The sequence below is a fragment of the Manis pentadactyla genome, chromosome 7, assembly GCF_030020395.1.
Source record: "Manis pentadactyla isolate mManPen7 chromosome 7, mManPen7.hap1, whole genome shotgun sequence".
In the NCBI taxonomy this organism is placed as follows: Eukaryota; Metazoa; Chordata; class Mammalia; order Pholidota; family Manidae; genus Manis; species Manis pentadactyla.
The window spans coordinates 126,817,106-126,832,733 of record NC_080025.1 but is presented as its reverse complement, the minus strand read 5'-3'; the positions used below and the strand labels follow the sequence as shown (position 1 = coordinate 126,832,733).

Here is a 15,628-nt window from a genome sequence, read left to right as displayed (position 1 = left end):
TCTCTCTGCCATGCAAACACACAGTGAGAATTTGGTCATCTGCAAGCCAGAAAGAGAGTTCTCACCAGAACCTGACCATGGTGGCACCCTAATCTTGAACTTCCAGCTTCCAGAACAGTGACAAAATAGATTTCTATCGTTCACAACACCCCATCTATGGTATCTTAATATGGCAGCCTGAACTAAGACAGCAGAATATTTATCAAAACTCTTTTGATGGCAAGTGACAGAAACTCAACTTGAATTAGTTAGGGAAAAAAGAATATTCCTTCAAGAAACTCTAGCAGGTCTGAACAACCCAAACAATAAAAGATTAGGTGTTGGGAGAAAACTGTTGGCCTCTGCCTGCTGCCTTGCAACTTCTCCCCAAAGTGCAGTGGCTTGCCTCACCCTGGGGTCTGGAGGACAGAGAAGCGGGAGTCAGGGGATGAGAGAAGAAAATTAAGGAGGACCTTGTGAGGGTGTAACCTTAAGTTCATCTATGCTTAGTGTTACTTATGCTTAGTGTAACCTGAAGTTCACCACAAGTAACAAGAACCATCCCGTGGCAAATTTAAGCTTAAATAGAAGTCCTCGTGGCAGACTGTATGGGACTGGAGAGCACCTTGTTTCCTGAGGCATGATATTTAAACTTTGGGTAAGCTCACCACTAGTGAGTAAAAGAAATACCCTCTCTTTCCTTCTTTCCCTCAGAAAACCACTTTTTTGCTTAAAGAAAACGTATTTCATATGCTTATAAGAGGAAGAAGTAGGAACCCTTTTTTTGGGATTGGGGTTGACTGGGCCAAACTTTACACCAGAGTTCAGCATTTTTGGTGTGGCTATTATGCCTAAGGACAAAAGTTATAGAGATTTTGGTATTTCAAACATTTCTAATATTTTATTTCAATTTTATTGTTCTAACAATTTTTTACTTCCCTGGAGCATTTGCTGCTGCTTCAAGATGATCCCTCCACAGTACAATCTCCTGATTCTCCCCCTTACCCTTTATCTACTCCTTCCTAGCCTCTACTTCCTCTGACAATGGTTTAAATAGTGTTTATCTGTGGAGTCTTGCCTTGGTTGCTCTTCTCCTTGGCTCATCTCAATCATCTCCTTTTCTTCACCTACCACCTGTACAGTCAATGATGACTCTCAAATTTGTATCTTTAAGCCCATCCCTGGCTTCAGTCTCACAGTCGGCTGGCCTTGGCCAGCTCATAAATGCCTCAATACACAGCATGGCTAAGATTAAACTCATAATATTCACCCTCAAACCTCTCCCCTCTACCATGAAAGCCACTCCTACTTCTGGATTCCATACTCAGAGGCCTGGTTTGTCTTCCCTCTCTTCACACCTGTCAGTCAGCTCAATCACCATATCAAAATTCTTCCTAAATCATCTTAAAAATCTCTTATCTCCATCCACACTGCCAGCATCTCACTCTAGGCTACCACCAATCCTTACCAGGAATATTGCAACAGTTTCTTACTTCAGTTCTTGCCAATGCTCCCCCTACCCTACCCCCACCCACAAGCTATTTTGTGTTGTAGCTAAAATGGTTTTTCTAAGACCAAAGAGTTAAGAGACAAATCACTTAAAATATTTACTATGCACCCACTATTTATTAGACAATAGCTTGGGGACACAAAGTGAATAAGACACTGTGAGAATTTTTTGTTTTGTTTTGTTGCAAATGTTGTCTAAGTATCAAGTACTTATGTGGTGTTATAAACATTCCTAGTCATAGAACTTTTAAAAACAATGGTCTTATTGAAATTCACATAACATTCATCCTTCTAAATCATATATTAAATGTTTTTTAGTATATTCACAAAGTTGTGCAACAATCACCACTATCAAATTCCAGAACATTACGTCTCACCTCACTTCCCTTCCCCCTGGCAACCACTCATCTACTTTGTTCCTAGAGATTGTCTATTCTGGCCATATCATACAATATGTGGCTTTTTTTTTTGTCTAGCTGCTTAATACAATGTTTTCAATTTCATCTACATTGTAGCATATACCAGTGTACTTGATTCCTTTACCATTCCATTGTAGGGATATACCATATGCCATATTTTGTTCATCCTTTCATTAGTTGATGGACTTAGGGTTTTTTTCACTTTTTGGCTATAACAAATGATGCTGCTATAAACATTCATGTACAAGTGTTTGAATGGACTTATGTCTTTATTTTTTTGGGAGGGATATATACCTAGGAATAGAATTTCCGGGTCATATGGTAACTCTATATTTAATCTTTTTAGGATTGCCAGACTGTTTTGCAAAGCAACTGTGCTAATTTACAACCCTACCAAGCAGGGTTCCAATTTTTCCACATTGACAATCATCATTTTTTTTTTGTCATTCTAGTGAGTGTGAAGTGATATCTTATTATGGTTTTGATTTGCATTTCTCTGATGACCAATGAAGTTCAGCATCTTTTCATGTGTATTTTCGCATCTTCTTTGTTTTTAGACGGTAAACACCATGAGGGCAGAGACCAAAGTGGTCTTACTAAGGCTTTTCTAAGAATTAGGTAACCACAATATCAAGCTTTTCTTTTTTTGTCTAAAATTATAACTGCAATAACAGTTTTCATTATAATGTTGGCAGTTAAAGTCCCTTCACAATAGCCAATTCAGAAACAAACTAGTACACAGGATGATAGGGGTTATACTATTTAACAGGCTTTGGAGTGAAACTGATTTGGATCGAAATCCTTACTTTCATTTAAGAACTGTGTGATCTCTGATTACATTACCTACTTATTATTCTGTAAAATGGGGATTTAGTTGGTATAGTTAACAGGATTGAAGGGGATCTTTTTAACTACAATACCTTACACATTTCAAGCGTTTACCAAATAGTAGCACTTATTATTACAAAGGAGTAACAGCAATGTTGGCAAATCCCTTGACATACCTTTTGTCCTAAATTTCTTCATAGGTTCCAAGATTTTTTTCCTTTTCTCTTTCTTTTCTTTTTTTTTTTTTTTGTGAATTGAGAATTGTTACACCATTGATTTTTTTTTTTGGTATCATTAATCTACAATTACATGAGAAACATTATGTTTCCTAGACTCCCCCCATCACCAAGTCCCCCCCACAAACCCCATTACAGTCACTGTCCATCAGTGTAGTAAGATGCTGTAGAATCACTACTTGGCCTCTCTGTGTTGCACAGCCCTCCTGTGCCCCCCTCTCATTATACATGCTAATCGTAATGCCCCCTTTCTCCCCCCCTTATCCCTCCCTTCCCACCCATTCTCCCCAGTCCCTTTCCCTTTGATAACTGTTAGTCCATTCTTCGGTTCTGTGATTCTGTTGCTGTTTTGTTCCTTAAGTTTTTTTGTTCTTATACTCCACACATGAGTGAAATCATTTGGTACTTGTCTTTCTCTGCCTGGCTTATTTCACTGAGCATAATACCCTCTAGCTCCATCCATGTTGTTGCAAATGGTAGGATTTGTTTTCTTCTTATGACTGAGTAATATTCCATTGTGTATATGTACCACATCTTCTTTATCCATTCATCTACTGATGAACACTTAGGTTGCTTCCATTTCTTGGCTATTGTAAATAGTGCTGCGATAAACATAGGGGTGCATCTGTCTTTTTCAAACTGGGCTGCTGCATTCTTAGGGTAAATTCCTAGAAGTGGAATTTCTGGGTCAAATGATATTTCTATTTTGAGCTTTTTGAGGAACCTCCATACTGCTTTCCACAATTACACCATTGATTTTTTTTTTATTCAGAAAGGCATATACAAAAGTACAGTTCAATGTGGGAATTACCCTAAAGATGTATGCAAATACTTTGGAGTTCAGAGTGTCTCCAGCTTTAGAATGAAATATCCTTTTGGATGTAAGAATCTAGGAGAAAAGAGGGGGGGATAATCAGGGATTCTAGGCATCTTGGATTTATTCAATGTGGCACTTATTTAGGTTTGTGCAATAGTTATTTGATCATGTATCTTTCTTTTCCACTGGAGTTTCCATAAAAAACCTTTCCTAAATTAATCCTCGATTTTCACTACAGTGGACACTCAATGGATGGTTTAATTGACCGGCTTTGTCCACAGAGATCAGAAAGGATTCTCTAAAGAGAATGGAGAAATCGGAAGCGGGAGGAAAGACATCGGATCCATTGCCAAGGAGAGGAAAGCGGCTCAGGTATGGTGCACACGTTAGTCCTAAAGCTCCAGTCGGACGCAAGCTTTTTCCCTGCCCCGGACCAAGGCAGGCCACTTCCGGGAGGGGGCGGGGAGACTAGAGGAGGCGTGCCGGGAAGCCGTTTGCACTGCACCAGGCGGAAGCGTGCCGAAGTTGTCTGTGCTACAGCTTCCGGTCCGGGTTAACGCGGCTCAGGTACACTACGTGAATGGTGTCGCGCTGATACAGACTTCTGAAGGGAAGTCAGCGGGTGAGGAAGCGAGCACCAACGTCTGGACTCAGAAGTCTGGACCCAGTGGAAGGACCGGAGAAAAAGCCAGGAACCCGAATACGATCTAACCTCTGTTTCCGAGGGGGCAACTTCCACGGGAACTCCTCTACCCTAGTAACGGCCAAAGAGGAGATGGCGCCAGTCTGGGAGCGGCCGTGGCCAACACAGTAAGGAAGTGTAAAGGCGGAGCAACCGGAGAAACCTCGAGAGAAGAGCCAGAGCTATCGCTGCCGCCGCCGCCGCCACCACCACCACCATGGAAGGGACAAAGCCGACATTGCAGCTCGTATACCAGGCAGTGCAGGCGCTTTACCACGACCCAGATCCCAGCGGAAAAGAGCGCGCCTCGTTTTGGCTTGGGGAACTGCAGCGTTCGGTGAGGGGCCCAAAGTGGCCGTTCGGCGCCGCGGGGCAAGGGCGGGGTGGGACCTAGGCTCGAGCTAGAGCTTGAGCCTCGCGGTTGGCCTCGTGAGGTTCTCCTTAGGGAGGAGCTGCTACCGCGGGGTGGGGCTGCGAAGCTACATCTGCGCCGCTCTTTGGGAACTAGTCGCTGCTAGTCGGTCGCGAACTGGCCCTTTCCCCACCCCGTAGAATCTTAATTTGTAGGTCCTGTACTTCTCGCTTGTGGCATCGATCTGGTCCTGTTTTAAGTTTTACTCTTGCTACTTTTCAGACCCTGCTTTTCCGTTTTGTCTTCCTTCAACCAAGTTCGATCCCTGCCTTATTCTAAGCTTCCACGTTAGGATGCTTTTTATCAGTCTCCCATCGACGTCCAAGCGTTGGCGTTCGGCAGTTCCTTCCCAGCTGTAGCTTTACAGTTCACTGTTCCTTGCTGACTTTTCACTCAAGTTTCAAGTCCATTATTCTCAAAACTTCTCCGGTTTCTAGATATTCTTTTATTAAGGTATCATTGATATACACTTTTACGAAGGTATCATATGAAAAACATTGTGGTTACTACATTCACCCATATTATCAAGTCCTCCCCATACCCCATTAAAGTCACTGTCCATCAGTGTAGTAAGATGCTACAGAGTCACTACTTGTCTTCTCTGTGCTACACTGTCTTCCCCGTGACCCCACCCCACCCCCAAACACCATGTGTACCAATCATAATAGCCCTCAATCCCCTTCCCCCACCCCGCCCCTTTGGTAACCGCTAGTCCCCTCTTGAAGTCAGGTTTCTAGATTCTCATGCATGTTAATTTTCCTCATGTTTTGGAGTGTAATATAATTTTAAGAAAAACAGCAATTCTGGTTTCAGACAATCTTTGCAGTTCTTACTGTGCTGCATATTGTTTCTGTAACCTACCTTTCCCCTTTTAGGTTCTTTATAAGATATAGGTATCATAGCTGCCTTGATTATTCCATATAACTGTGTGAGCATCCAGTGAATGGTTTAATTTCAACATATACCTATTGTATTTCTGCATTCTTTGATTCACATATCTTACGCAGTCTCCTCTAATTTTCATACTCACATTTTCAATGCTTTATTTCTGTGTGAGTGTGTATACTTGGTGATCTTGCCTACTTGTATTATTTTTGCAAATTATATTCCCAAGTATATTTTTCATTTGCCCCTCCCTTTTCATTTCTTTTTTTAAATTCATAGCTGGTACTTAAAGATGCTCTGTGATTTTAATCATCCCCTAGGTTGCAAGTGCCTAATCAAAATTTAAATATTTGCAGCTTTGACTATTACTCATAAAAAAATAGGCAATTCAAGTCCTGGATAATTTCATGGGAAGATAAAGGAACAAGAAACTACGGGCTACTCAAAATCATTCATGTATAATCTTATTTAGTGAGTAAGATCTGTGGAGGCACATGCTCCTGATCTATGTATAGTTTTCAGAGTATAAATAAGAGAAATGCTACATTATACCAAATGTCAGTGTCCCTACTAAACATGCTTATTGTGTGTATTTTAAATCAGTATTTGAGTGCTTAGCATGTAGCAGCAACTGTGCTAAGCATTGGTATGTGGAAGTGAACCAGAGAACAATTTCTGCTTGTCACATAGGATACTTGTGATCAAATGAGTTAATGTCTACAAAGCTTAGAAAAGTTCTTGGAACCTAGACCTCAAAATATGTTAGTAATTGTTATTTAAAGGTAGTTGCTTTTCTCACTTTCCACTGCTTTCTGTAACAACCTTACATCATTGCCATCATCATTATTATCACTGTTTATAGTCAGGATCCCAACAGGAATAGATGGCACACTTCAGGATAATTACAGGAGGGCTTTTTTTTTAAAAATAAAGGTACTATTTATACAGTTGCAGGTATAATGTAGTGCCACAAGAGCTAGCGTAGTAACCTGTAGTCAGATTGTTAGGCCAAAAGGGGTAGGAGAGGAAGTGGTTAGTCAGACTCTCAAGGGAAGTATGGTGCTGGCTCACTTGAGTGGAGCCATAGTTTTCTGGTTGACACAGCATGAGGTGACTTTGCAGGGAAGGGGGCTGGAGAAAGAAATATCTTGACCTTATTATTCTGACTTCCTCTTAGGATTCCCCATTGGGCAAACCCGGTGGGTACCTATTGATACAGTCCATACAGTCATCATACTGAGGCAGAAAACATGGTAGAAATGGGTGAAAAAATGGACCTGGAAAATATCTAGCACAGGCACACATCATAATTTTTAGGCAACTTCAGCATCTGGATTGACAGTTCAGCTAACACTCTGGCCTCTTAATTCCTTTACTTTTTTCAGATACCTGGTCACACAGTCACATCTTGGATATTGTCATTACTAAAAAGTCATCCACCCTCATATCACTAACTCAGCCGCCTGGTCACACAGCCACACCTTGATCTTGTCATTATTAAAAAGTCACCAGCCCCCCAAATCACTAACTCAGACATTTTGCTCCAATTCCAACCTATTCTTCTTCCAGTTTGATGGCTCAAAAATCTCAACCTCATATAATATTTATTTTGTGAAATATTATGTAATTTAAATTTATCAAAATCACAGTTTTATTTTTAAAACAAAAAAATTTGATGCATTAGTTCTTTTAAGAACTTTAAAAAATTATAAAATGGAGATTCCGTAAGAAAAAGAGCAGTTATGTATAGGCGTCCTTCTAGGGAAGATGAGGATTTAGGCTCCTTCCACTTCCTTTCATCCTGTCTAACATAGTTATATCACCGTTTTGGTTAAATCAGTACACATGGTGAATCATGTAGCATATAAATTCAGTGGTAATACTTAACTTTTTTGTGCAACTTCTTCTGGTGGTAATCTTTACCCTTTTTTTTTTTTTTTCATTTTTGCTTCATCTTCTACATATACATTAATTCATCCCAAACTCTGTAAGTGTAAATATCCTCGTGGTACGTTCAAACTGGTAATCTGTTTCCCTTTTTCGTGGACGGAAACCTCTCCGGAGAGCCCTCTGTTCCCCTGCCCCAATTTGGCCTGGTTGTTCTCCAGATCTGTTGCATAATTATTGCTCTGGGGTCTCTTATTTAACACTATCCTAGGGAATTTCCTTCACCTTTTTCTTGTGTTGGATGTGCTGAATCCTGGATCCCATGATCTTTTCTTGGATTACTCCCTCATGTGATGCATATTAGAGAAGGGAACCTTCATCTTCTCTCTCATTATCTTTCTGTCTGTCTTTTTTCTTCGACCACTTTTACCCTGGTAGTCCTCTGATCTTTTGCCTGGGGGTTATAATATGCTGCTGGTGTCAGATAGAAGAAAGCCCAGGGGATAGATCTCACCGCTAAGTAAGTAGGTGTTGATTTCATCTCCTATTTTCACTATGATTTTCTTGTTCTTAGGTGAGTCTGTTGTCCAAGAGTCCAGAGCCCCTTTATTTACTTCACTCTTTCCAAAATAAACCTTGAGTCTTCTGTGATGGTGGGAAGATAGTAGCCTGCCTGCTCAGTCAGGGAAACAAGTCTAGGAGTCTAACTGCTTATACAGATTTTGAACCCACTCCTTTGTTTCTGTTCCACCTGTGCATCTACCTTCAGGTATACCTGGCACTTCTAATTCCTGAGCCTAACTGGGATTTTGCAGCGTGAATCAGTTTGCTCCCTTGGCCTCCCCATTTTCATCCCGACCTCCCTCCCTACCCCTAGGTAAATTTCAGCTTTCTCTAACCCCCTAAGACAATTAACACTCATCCATTAGCTTTCTAGTTTCCATAGAGTTTTGTTAAAGAATGTTTTCATCCTCCTTATTCTTGTGGGTCCTTCCCCCCAATTCCCGTTTTAAAAAAAATGTCTTTACTCTTATTTTAGTGGATTTTGGGGAGGGACCTGAGGGCAAACGCATGTGTTCAGTCAGTTTAGGTTGAGCAGAAGTCCCTGCATTAGTTCTTGAATTTCTTCAAAACCTTATTCCAGTTGACTAACCCCTACTTTTTCTATATTAAGTCTCATTTTTATCTCTCTATCCAGTTTGGATTTGAAAGTCCATCATTCTAGTCACTCTCTTAAATATACCATCAACTCTTTGGTAAAAGTTTGGCATTGATGTATCCAGCTGATTTTCCTGTCAAATCTAGGTGCTTTGTGTCTCATTTTCTGACTTCTCAGGAACCTTCATCTTCTGGTTACCTTGTGTCTCACTTGCATCTTCAGATTCCCTCTTTATTGGGTTCTTCCCACCAGCATTCAAACAGCTGGAGTATCTCCCATAGTGAGCAAATTGTTTTGGGGGGAAGGGAATGCTACCTTTGTCCGTTTTTGTGATTTGATTCTTACTTACCTCTGTGCTTTTACTATTACTCTTCCCAATCCTGTCTTCAAATGAAGAAACTAACCCATCTTTTCACTAACTTAAATTAACTATTAATTAACCTAAACTAACTATACTTTCTTCAAGTCTTACCTGATTCTCTTCAACCGAAAGCCATTTGCCCCCACTGAACGTGTAGAGCCCTTTAATTAATTGCACTTAACAATTAAAAAAACTTTTTGAAGATGTTTCTTGTCTCTCCCACTAGACTATAGGATCCCTTTATTTGTTTTATAATCTGATATATACAGTTGAAGGTATAAACCATGGTTATTAAGAAAAACAGTCCAGATGCCTGACACTCAGGCTCTTAAAAGTTTGTTGAGTCAATAGAACTGTTTGTAGGCACTTCCAGAGGGACAATTGGATAACTAAGATCTTTCTGTATGAATTTCACTTGTTTTTGCTGCTTCCCTCCGCCGTATCCATGGGTAATTGAAAGTAAACAATATTGTTCAACCTCCTATGTTGCTCTGTTTTCAGTCTTTTCATCCTTTCTTAAAAAAATGACCTTTCTGAGATAAGTTTATATTGCCTTCATTTTATACCTATAAAGACCTGGGTACAGAAAGGGGGAGGAACTTTGACTCAATAAGGCTTTCTTGAAGTAGACTAAGTAAGTCACTAAACTGTTCTATGCAGTAACAAACATAATGTTTTAATTTTCAATTTTCAATTGACAAGGAGCAGAATTTGCCTGGTATGTTAAAAAAAAAGCCATTTTGAAAAATTGTTATCCTTAATTCCCTTCACTCCACACTTTACTAATCTTAGAGTCACTTAGTATAGTTCTAATGACCTGGTGACAATACATTTGGTATAAATATACAATTTGGATATGGCTTAGCCCATGCTACAAGTTAGCATCCTTTTTTCTTTGTTTAATATTTGTACAAAACAGCTATTTCCTGAAGAATCTATATAGGTTACTCTAAACTTTTTTTCCACCAAAATTCTTGGAAACAACCTGAAGTCACGGTTTTGTTTTATGTGATAGGCAGGTATCACTGAATCTTCAAAGTACTTTAAAAGGAAATTACTTTGAGACAGGAGACAGATCTTAAGGGAAGCCTAACAATGGGCTATTCTGAACACTTAGTATTTCATTTCTCCACCTCCAGTAATCAAAATTAGTAGACAGCATAGAAAGCAATGGAAGGAAAGACCATCTCTTTGCAGGGCTAATGAATTATCCTACTTACTTGTTTTAAGTTTGTAGTTTAGTTTATAAAGAGGAGACTGCTTTTACAGAGATAGTCTGTGGGTTAGAGGTTACCTCAAAAGTTTTATGGTTCAATCTGGAAACTGAAAAGAAAAGCATAAATCAGATGAAATCAAATCATGCTTTGATGGACTAAGTTGGCATTATTATACTTGGTTTGTCACATATTCTTGGGAATTTTCTTGTAAATATCATATAAGGAAGGTCATGGGCCATGAAATACTAGCTTCAAACTTCTTTCCTAACCATTTTCCTCTTTGGAATTTTTTGACTCATTAGCCTAGGTCTAAAACCTAGAGTCCTTTGATTTTTCTCTAACAGTTGCAGTCATTGTTTTTATTTATCCAAAAATCTAGGCATTTTTATATGCGTATGCTCTCATCTCCCAGTCAAGAGATCCTTAGAGCATAACATCCTTTTGAAAGGAAAGCTTTATAGAAAATAGAAAATGTTCCAATACAACTTCTGTGTATCAGTTAGTTCAGTGAATATAGGAATACTGGATGCCTTGTGTTGCTGGAAACTGGGAATGTATAAGCAAATGATAAAAACCAAAGACCTTTTTCCCAGAGTTTGCCAGTCTGGCTGTGTCATCTAATGTTAGCCATTAACCAGGTGGCTGTTGTAACTATTTACATTAAAATTAATTAAAATAAAAGTTAAAATCATTTATTTATTTACACTGCCACATTCCAAGTCTTGGACAGTGCAGATACTGATATTTTATGTCGTTGGTGTATTGGAGCCTGAAAATGAGAATTTGTGATGGTATTTCTGTTGGGATGGTGGTCTGTTAACTGGTGGCATCCATCATGTTTAGATTAGTTTATTTCTTGTCTTCCTAAGTGTTGGACTAGAATTGATGGTTTTGGTTCAGGGTATAAAATAAGCAGGACACTGCTGCATTTTCTAATTACAATACAGTTTTCTTCCAAAGCTTTTCAAGTATTTTTAAGTCTTTCATGTTAATTGCACTGATGTTTATGAGGAAAATAGAAAACAGGTTTTATAGACTTTTTATTGTGGTAAAATATTCATAATACAGAATTTACTATTTAAACATTTTTAGGTGTACAGTTGAGTTGCATTAAGTACATTCAAATGTTGTGCAACCATCACCACCCTCCATCTCTAGAACCTTTTAATCTTCCCAAACTAAAACTCTGTACCTGTTAAACAATAACCCTCCATTCCCTCCTCACTCCAGCTCCAGGCAACCACTATTCTACTTTTTGTTTCAATGAATTTGACTCCAGGTACCTTATATAAATAGAATCACACAATAGTTGTCCCTTTTGGGTCTGGCTTATTTCACTTGGTAAAATGTCTTCAGGGTTCATCCATGTTGTACCATGTGTCAGAATTTCATTTTTTTAAATTGCTGTAAAATATATATAAATTTTACCCTTTTAACCATTTTTAAGTGTACAGTTCATTGGCTTTAAGTACTTCACATTGTTGTACAACCCATCACCACTATCCATCCCCAGAACTTTTTTCATCTTGTAAAACTGAAACTCTGTACCCATTAAACACAGTTAATTCCCCATTAATACCTCTCTGCAGCCCCTAGCAACCACCATTCTACTTTTGGTCTCAAATTTTGAATTTGATTACTCAGGTATCTCATGTAAGTGGCATCATACAGTAATTGTCCTTTTGTGACTGGCTTATTCATTTAGCATGATGTCCTCAGGGCTTATCCATGGTGTATCACGTGTCAGAATTTCATCCCTTTTTAAGGCTGAATAATAATGTGTGTAGCACATTTTGTTTATCCATTCATCTGTCAGTGAACACTTGGGTTGCTTCCACCTCTTGGCTGCTGTGAGTAATGTTACCCTGCTTTCAGTTCTTACAAGTATATATCCAGAAGGGGAATTGCTGGATCATATGGTAATTCTGTTTTGAGGAACTGCCGTACTGTTTTCCAAATTTTATAGAATTTTAAGCTCTGTTGAACTGAAAAACAAATTTAATTCATAGGAAGTTGAGATGGCACAGATTATCTCTCCTGTATTTTCCTAGCTGGTACCCTGGTACTGAAATATTACCAGAGAGTGTTTTACTGCTGTACTGGTGAAGACCCAGAGAGCAGCTTTATTTCTCTTTACTGAAGTTCACAGTATTGATAAAGGAGGTAATTTTGTAGTACTTGGCATGCAGAATCCCTTAAAAGTGCTGACTTAATCTTCATCTTTTTGGTAGAGTTCCCAAAATGAAAATATTATGAAACTCTTTCTTTTTTCTCTTGGTAAGAAATTTTCTGTTAATAGTTTGCATTATGGTTTTTACTTATTTTTTTCTCAAGCCAGTAGCACAGTTCTTTTCAGTTTTTCTCTGTAGTAATTGTTTGCTTATATTTTCTGTCTCAGCCATAGTGTGGTATCATGTGAACAGATAGCCCCAAAGCAGAACAATATACTTGGAACTAGCCTTGAAAATACATGTTTTTACATCAGCATTCAGAGTTCCCTGACACTTCAGTGCTTTTTTTTTTTTTTTTTACAATACTTAAGCTAGACATCTCACATTTCTAATAAAGTTGAAAAACTTGAACCTTCAACATGGAGTTAACGTAAGCTTAATTGTCTGATAATATTCTCATTCCTTTGGTTTATATGAATTGTTACAAAACTTGCTCAGATAGACAGGAATAGAGAGCAGTGATTAAAGGAAATAAATTTCCTTTATTTTTGGCTTTCAGGAATCCTTCACATTGGCTGCCATTTGCTTCAAATGAAAAGGTTTCAAGCTTGGCATTTTCTACTTAGAAAACAGAGTGGCCTAGTATAATTGTGAGGACTACAGTGAAGTGATTACCAACAAATGCCTACTTTACTGACTGCAAGCCCAAGTTGATTTTATGGATCCAAGTTTATTTATCTTTTCTCGGGGCCACTCTTGAGGTTAATATTCATGTGCAAAGGTGACTGAGGGTTATTAATTTGGATAGGGATTCTTTACACTTGTAATGAAAAATTTTGGCAAGATTTCTCATTACCATATTATGGGTGACTGATAACTACAGATTTGAGCCAAAATTCCTTTGACAGAAATCTTATGGCATCCGATTGTTTGAAAATGCTTGTCCCAGAAACACTGGGGTGTCATCAGAAATTGAGGAGACCGCCGTGTACAGTGCTGTCGTTTGGTCTTTCCTGATTCCTCACTGAGATCATGCTAGAACAATGTATATGGGCACTGCAGTCTTCCACAGTTGACTTAAAGAGTGTTGAAGTATTTCTCCTGGATTCCAGTAGTTTATGATGTTTTAAAGAATTGTTTTTAGCCAAGAATCTTCCCTCCAGTAAGAAAAATATCAACCTTTTAATTAGCCATTTAGTTATTATGGAGATGGTTGTGAAAATGTTAAGTTGGCTATACTTGTCTCTATAAATGAGCTTTTTTGCTTCGAGAAAAATTATACAAGGGTATTCTGAGAGATTACATGGGACTTGATGATTATTTTTTGTTTACAGTGCTTTTGGAAGTGGGAGTTGTTCACTCCTTACCGCTGGTGAAGGTTAATACCTACTGTTTCATTTCTTCATGGTTTCTGTATTTCAGGCCACCTTGCAAAATGTTATTTTAAAAAATACCATTTTAGGTAGTGACGGTTATCTCTTCAGTCCCATAGCTTATAGTTTTTCTTAGTCTTCCTCAAACCATTTTCTTTCCCTGCTACAAAAACCACCAGATCTAGCAGTTTGTCTTGAAAATTCTCATAAAGGATTATATACAAAAACTTAAGATAGTTTACTGATTTTAAAAATTACTTTCTATTTCAGGTAAGTTGGCCTTGTTCTTTCTTTACCTATCTCATGAAAATGACTGTTCCTAATTTGGAAAAATGATTTTTTAGCTCTATACCACATTGTTAGAGGGCATGTGTCTAAAACTTTGCACTGTTTGGTAGGTTTTTTTTTAAGGAGTTGTTTTCATTCTGTGCTCTGAAGTAGTCTCTTCTTCTTCTAATAAATATATTTTATTAAAGTTATTTTATTATTTAAGTTAAATGTAACTATAAATCTTTGAAAATATAATGAAACATTTATTTAATATATTATTCACTAATTGAAATGCTTTAAAAAGTACAGTAACCTGGCACTTCTACTTTTCAAATCTTAGTGAAATATTTCTATTTCCAGAACCTCTTCTTTTTGCCAGAGTTCCTCTCTCTTCAGTGAAGTAATTCTGCTTAATTTGAGGAGTTTTTGTATAGGATTAACTAGCAGCCCTAATCCGCTTCTAATTCTTGGCAGCTAATGAGTCCTTAGGCTCCTATCCGGGTATGTGCTTGCATTGTTGAGGGCCTGCTCAGTTATTTTGGTTGATCCGGCAGTTTTAGAACTGTTGGTGTAGAAGTGAGTCTTGCACCACTAAAGAAAAAAAGGGGCAAGTACTTTTAGAATCTGCTGTGCAGTATAATGAAAGACTTAAAGCATGTTAGTGAAAGGATTGCTGGGCCATAGCCTGCTTCATATTCATCACATAGTCATGGAAATATCTTTTGAAAAGCCTAATATAAAGGCCTGTTCTGCTACTGCTTTGTGAAATGGAAGATTGGAATTAGATGCTTAAATGGAAAATGTTCTCTTGTTGCAGCCTCTTTGAAATGTGCTGCTAGTGGGAGCTGCAGCTTCCTCCTGCTGACTCTGAGCCCCAGGCTTCGGTTGAGATGGTCCTTTCAGAAATGTGGAGCTTAGTCCAAGCCTGGATTTCAGTGGGTAGCACCTGGCATCTGTGGCTAGAAAGTCCTATGAAGTGTAAGTGCTTTATTCTCTCCTTATAAAGAATCCCTTTTTCCTTCCTTCCTTCTTTCTATAGTTTAGCAGAGGGGAAGAACAGTGAGCAATGTACTATAGTGTCTAGGGTATTGGTTGCATTTTCTTTGTGAGTCAGTGACCAAAACAAGATTACTTGTTTTGTTGGGTGCCAATAATTCTTAAAAAACAGCCCTGGGTTTCAAACTAAAGTGATAGACTATGACCCCTTAATATATAGTATTGGCGGTATCTTGCCAGGTAGTTTTTCACTGACAGTTTACTTAGTAGCTTTGTGATATTCCAGTTTGCCATGTTTCCGTAGAGGTCACTCTTGTATTTTTGTTCTTATCCAAAAGACAAATATTTGACAGGAGGCACATTTGACCAGTGGGGGGGCAGCATCAAGACAGAAAAGGATGCTTGAAATGAGAAGACAGTTCTTTCA

At 38.5% G+C, this 15,628-nt stretch overlaps 1 protein-coding gene across 3 annotated transcripts in view; it reads left to right on the top strand.

Moving 5' to 3' along the window:
* Positions 1-4,327: 4,327 nt before the first annotated feature.
* Positions 4,328-15,628, top strand: part of TNPO3 (transportin 3) — a 73,906-nt gene continuing 62,605 nt past the window's right edge. Inside the window, exons 1-2 of one of the 3 annotated variants that reach the window (XM_036909065.2) lie at positions 4,330-4,807; positions 15,023-15,183. Coding sequence is in view for 1 of the 3 variants with exons in the window: in XM_036909064.2 (XP_036764959.1) it covers positions 4,688-4,807 (120 nt within the window). In the remaining 2 variants the exon portion in view is untranslated. Of the gene's footprint in view, positions 4,808-15,022; positions 15,184-15,628 lie in introns of all 3 variants that reach the window. The other 2 variants (XR_005029580.2, XM_036909064.2) reach the window with 2 other exon arrangements.